This window comes from Phragmites australis, chromosome 9, assembly GCF_958298935.1.
Source record: "Phragmites australis chromosome 9, lpPhrAust1.1, whole genome shotgun sequence".
NCBI classification, from domain to species: domain Eukaryota; kingdom Viridiplantae; phylum Streptophyta; class Magnoliopsida; order Poales; family Poaceae; genus Phragmites; species Phragmites australis.
In genome coordinates this window covers 19,456,636-19,462,635 of record NC_084929.1, presented here as the reverse complement: position 1 = coordinate 19,462,635, position 6,000 = coordinate 19,456,636, and the positions used below count along the sequence as shown (strand labels likewise).

Genomic DNA, 6,000 nt, shown 5'->3' with positions numbered 1-6,000 from the left:
TGGTTCTTCGGGAACAATCTAAGTAGATTATGCAACAAGAGGGAGAAGAGACTAGAAACAAGGCTGGATCAAAGGATGCAAAGAATCGAGAGCATGCTGCAAAACTAGTTAGTGGGATACAAATATTCTGGAATGATGTGTATCTGAATGACCCTTGAATGGAATGAAAATGACACGGTTAATAACTTTGAAGGCAGTTTATGTGATTAGATGTTTGCGTTTGGTAAGTTGCAATGGCTTATTCTGGGGGCATTCCCCATGGTGTTATTGCCGTCAATGTGCTTGTGCAGTGATAGGTGCAAGGTGGCAAGGTTTGACGCTTTGACACATAATCAGAAATATTGTATGTGTCCCAACTATATTTGATGCGTCGGAGCACACTGTCCATATTAGCTGTATGGTATGAAACCGAAACACTTGTTTCTTTGTAATTTAAATTTTATTACTTGTCCTAAAAATTGGTGTATCCTTGCAGTCGCCCCCTCTGCTATGTGAATTTGAGGAGTGGATAGACATGAAGATCAGTGAATTCAACCAGCAATACCTATGAAAAAGAAGTGGCAGGACGAGGCTCATAAGAATAATGCTAGGCTGTGTAAGGAGGAGGCAGAGAGAAATCATCATGAGAAAGAGCGTAACAGAATCACAAGGGAGAGGAAATACAAGAGGGCACGTGGTGGCGATGTTATTTAGTCGCGACATGGTAATTGGCGTGGCAAAAAGTTCTAGTTGTTAAAAATTTAGAAGTGAAATATAGTTAAGGAGTGAATAACAAAATATTAGATTAATAAAGGCTAAGAAATTTCAAGCTGCATTGTATTTAAACTGATAAAAATAGTACATGATTTTTTAAGGGGAATAACGAAAAAAACCGTAGCTAATTCGATCGATTAAGAAAGCAGGTTCATATATTCTGCTGTATTGTCTGCCAATGATCGTTGTGTGAGTGCGTGTATGTAGTGCTGTAAGTGTATAGCTGTATCTATGATTTATACAGGTGTTTCTTGCCTATGGTACCATGTTATTGACTTTGTTAAGCATTAGCAAACGACGACAAGCAGGTCGTATGATACCAGACACTATAGCAATTATATAGCTCATCCATCAGTTTTTTAAAATAGTATTATTCTATTAGAAAATTATAAAAATAATAACTAAATTTGATATTTAAAGAAATAGGCACCTATCGGCACGCAAAGTGCCCACTAGAAACCTGTAAGCACTCCACGCGCCAACATTCTACGTGGCAGTGGATCTGGAGGCCTATCGACACTTCTCGTGTCGACTGGTTCTATATCCTGCATACGATATTCAAAGAAAAATTTATAAATTTTTTATACGATCTCATATAAAAATGATCTTTATATGAAAATTGTAATTATTGATAATATCTACAACTTTGTAGTTCAATAAATGTCCATTTGAATCCGTTTAGATGCCAAAAAATATCTATAAGTTCCACATCTAGTTTTTAAAATCTAAAATTTATAACCATATTTTGGACATCTAAAATTCAAATGAAAAAAATGTGAAAATACAAAATTATAGATCATATCAAAAGCATAATTTTCATATAATGATCATCTCCATCGAAAAATTATCTGTACAAGTTATGAATTTTATTTGAATATCATCTACAGGACAAAGAATGCCAACATGTCTTCAGATCCAGTGTCGCGTATCTTAGTAAACACTCTGCATGCCGACAGGTAACTATTTTTTATAAATATTAGATTTTGTTATTGTTTTTTAATTTTCTAATAAAAATAATATTGTTTTTAAAAAAATTTGCCCATCCACAGGGCGCAGTATAAAGCGGTCCGGATACTTGGATGGGCCGAAAATTGGACACCAGCCCATATCCAAACATGGGTTTCCCCGTTCTCTATATATATCAAGACCTCCAAGCCTCGTCACCCCTGAAACCCTAGCTTTTTTTTTCGCCGCCGCCGACCTGCACCGACGCCGGTAAGAGCCAAGAGCGCTTCCTCCTCTTCCGTCTCCCCACCCGGGCGCGCGGGCAATCTGCTTCGCTCGTCTCCTCTTATTTTTCGGCCGCATTTCTGCTTTCACCTTGTTTGATTGACCCCTCGATTTGTTTGTAGGTGTAATCGAGGGTGATTGGAGGAAGAGGAATCGGAGATGGCCAAGTCGAAGAACCACACGGCGCACAACCAGTCGTACAAGGCTCACAAGAACGGCATCAAGAAGCCCAAGCGCCACCGCCAGACCTCCACCAAGGGTGTACGTGCTCCTCTGCTTGCTTCTGCCGCATTCCGATATCTAAATTTTAAATTACGTGCGCTCTATAGACCCTATGGTTTAATAGCCTTTTGTTGAAACTTGCTGTTTTTCATAATGTGCACTTTTGGTCGAGTTCAAATGCTATCAATACTGGATTATACCCATTTATCCTAGCTTCCTACTAGAATGTGTTTTTTCCTACTAGAATGCGGTCTTTGTTACTCCAAAACCGTGATGCTTTACTGCACAATTGTTAATAATTTTCAATAGGCACTATCTCAGGGCTATTCTTCATTCTTATTTTCTAGTATGAGTGTTAATCGTTGTTAAAATTTGTTATTTCCTTGTATAAATATTTAAGTGCAGTCGTAGAAGTTGTTTTATGCTGTATAATGTGCTCAATTTGTTATGCTGTTTATTCTAGTTTTATTGCTGTAGTCCACTTATCATTGGTAAAATTTGGACTTTTGGAAAATATGCTTGCAATGGATCCAGTTTTTGGTCTTTTCTGATTACTTGCGATTTGGTTGCGACACTATCTGATGTTTGTCATAATTCTTTGCTGCTGACCTGCTGTACCGATGAGTGTTTTGCACATTAATTCTCAAGTTGTATACTTTTGTATAGTGCTAGTTAGCATGACATACAGATTGTTTCTAGTCGCATTCTTTGGTGTTGTTATCGTGCTCATTCAGAATTTTCATTTATTTTGTCGGTTTACTCTGCCAATTAGTTGTATCCTGCTGATTTGTTTCTATCTATGAACTATAAGCTGACGAGTGTGCTTTTAGATGGACCCAAAGTTCCTAAAGAACCTGAGGTACTCAAGGAAGCACAACAAGAAGAGTGGTGAGGCTGAGGCTGAGGCCGAGGAGTAAGATGATGGAGCTTCTGGTGTCATCGCTAGTGTCTACAGTTTTGAACTTCATTCGCTGTTCTGTATGAGATGAGATCTCTCTTTTGGTAACAAAGTTTTTTTATTATGCTGCCTAGTTGGTCTTGTGCACCCAGTTACAGACTGTTGAATTAGAACCGGTATTTGCAGCTTTATGAGAATTGGCTTATCCCAGTATATCATTATGCCATTTTGTCTGTGATGACTGTTTTTGCCTGTTTACCTGCTACAAGCATATTTGCGGGCTGTTTCATTTGGTTTGTTATCCAGATGTCTGTTCTTGATTTAGCGAGTAGGCATGTCATGGTTCCATGGTTTGGTGGCTTGTCACTTTCCCTGTTATATGCTACTAGGTGATTTGTCATCCATGATTTGAGCACAGCGCTGCTTTGTGATTTGAGTTGAGATAATTTTAACCTTGCTAACTTTTTAAATCATAACACAATTCACACCAGATTCAGCCAGTTGTATCTGTTACCGAGCTGTTGGTTTTGTGTAACTGAATGTTCTCAGCGACATGCATTGTAACGAGTGCTAGGAAAATATGTATGAATTTCCTCATGTGACGTTTGTTGATTGTTCGAAGTTGAAGTTTACTTCCACAATAGCCAGCGTTGTGTTGCCTTGCGCTCCGTTTGGTATGTGGAGTTGAATAGGTCTTTAGTTCAAATCCATGCGGAAATAGAATGGGCTTCAGTTTAATTGTTGAAATAGAAATCTGACCAAATCAGTGCTAACTAATGATTGGAAAAGAAGCCAGGAACAGCACATCAACTCTCTGAGCTGGCGGCGGCAATCGTGCTCGCGGAACCACGATCCTGGTGCCCCCGGGCGTGGATGGTGGCTCGGTTGTTGCCACTGCGCCTCGCCGTCTACCACCATAGATGGCGGCGCCAGCTGCGGTGATGCCGACGAAGTTATCTTGTATGCAACGGCCGCGGACAAATGAAATGAATTTTGGTTAGAGCACACTAGTTGAGAAGACAATCAATTAACCAAAATCTTGGTGACCCGCTTGCTTCGCGGAACCAAATCGAAGTTACCAAACGGGCATTTTAACAAGCACAGCTTAAAATCTCGGGAACCAAATTAAAGTTACCGAATTATCATTTTAACAAGCATAATTTTAAATCCGTATATGTACAGTACACTGTGATCCTCCACTGACTGCAATTATTTCGTCCAGAGCTGCTCTCTAGATTAGCTATGTCATTAATAGATCTAAGCCGCCCAATCATTTTGTGCAGTTATTCCTCACTGTCCTTCTCCACAACTCCTTTCAAAATGGAAGCAGGAATGGAATGTCTCCGCCTGCTTCCCAGCTTGCTCATACCACGGTGGTTGGACGCCTGGTCCATCCAACCAATGCTTTCACAAATTTATCGAAAGTCGCTTGAAATTTGTGGTTTTCTACGTATTCGGTCCGCACCGCTGACCATATTCTGGTCCGATTCGAATTCAAAATTTTAAAAAATAAAAAAATTGACAAAAAGAGTTTGATTTTTACCGAATTTCACAAAATTCGTACCGATATTCACGAATTTTGGAGAATTCAATGGCCACCGTGTTGCAGTGGCCGAACGAATTCGTGAACCCTGTCCTTGCATGTCTCTCTCTCGCCTTCCTTGGAAGCATGCTAATTAGTCCATCTGTTTTTTTAGAGATGATATGTGAGTTGGATTGAAGATCATCTGCTCTTGCGGTTATTTGCAGATTCCATTTGTGACGATTGGTCACATTGATCCAGAAAGTGCAGGTCTAGTACTGAAAAGGATGACTCCCAACTCTGCCTTTGAAGGTTGCACAACTGTTAAGGGCCATATGCCCACATACATCACTATAAGAGAAACTCCAACCGAGCCCTTATTTGGCTCGCTACCTTATTATATAAGGAAAAACACCCAAAACCGGTCTCCAACCAGCTCGCTACCCTCCCTAAATTTTATCGCTCGCTATTCCTCCTCCCTCACTCGCTACATTTAGCGAGCTGCTCCCGCTCGCTATTGGGCGCGGGAGGAGGCCAAGGGCAACACAAGAATGAGGTCCAGCTAGATCCGCGCCGAGACGAGGTCGAGCTCAATATCGACCATGTGCGGGAGGTCGAGGTCGACCAGGCGCTCTGGATCCTCGACGGTGACCACCTCCGGATCCTCCGTTGGCCCCCTCCGCTGCCACCACCACCGCCCGACGGGTTCTTGGCTTCCCCCTCCGAATTCGAGATGAGGTCGAGCTCGATCTGGATCTAGGATTGCGACGAGATCGAGCTCGGGCGTTGGGAAGGAGGGGACGAAGGTGGCACACGGTAGGAAGAAGGCTGTAGATCAGGCACACAGAGGCCAAGCATCAGGTAGTGGATGGGCTTCTCGATGCTCTGCGCGAGGTGAGAAGAGTGTGCTGTCGGTGTTTAGTTGGGAGAAAGAGAATATGAGATTGGGAGATAAATTAATAAAAGAGTGAATTGCACAAAACTATAATTATGATGACATTTATAATACAAAACTATGAGTATTATAAATATTAACACAAAACTACAAGTATTGTACATTAATTTTACATAAAACCTAATTTTAATTAGATTCACGTAAAAATGATCTTATGTTTCTCCAAAAATTCTAGAACTTTTTGTACGTGTTTCATAATCTATGTTCAACTAATTTTAATTAGAATCACCCAAAAAGGCCATGCAGAATTTAAATTTAAATTATCTAAAAAAGCTACTTTTACAACTCCTAACAATTATTAGGGTCTCAAATAAAATCCCAAAAATATGGTAAAATTTACTAATATATTATTATTTGATGAAATAATTTTTAAAATTATTTACAGCCCTAGGTAATATAGTGAAAAAGTGAGTTCATTTG

The 6,000-nt window shown here is 40.2% G+C and overlaps 1 protein-coding gene across 1 annotated transcript; it reads left to right on the top strand.

Annotated features, from left to right (window-relative positions):
• Positions 1-1,855: 1,855 nt before the first annotated feature.
• Positions 1,856-3,316, top strand: LOC133928736 (large ribosomal subunit protein eL29z-like). Its single transcript, XM_062375197.1, has 3 exons — positions 1,856-1,968; positions 2,106-2,244; positions 3,036-3,316. Exons 2-3 carry the CDS (start codon positions 2,143-2,145, stop codon positions 3,120-3,122), a joined length of 189 nt encoding a protein of 62 aa, XP_062231181.1. The 5' UTR covers positions 1,856-1,968; positions 2,106-2,142; the 3' UTR covers positions 3,123-3,316.
• Positions 3,317-6,000: the final 2,684 nt, after the last annotated feature.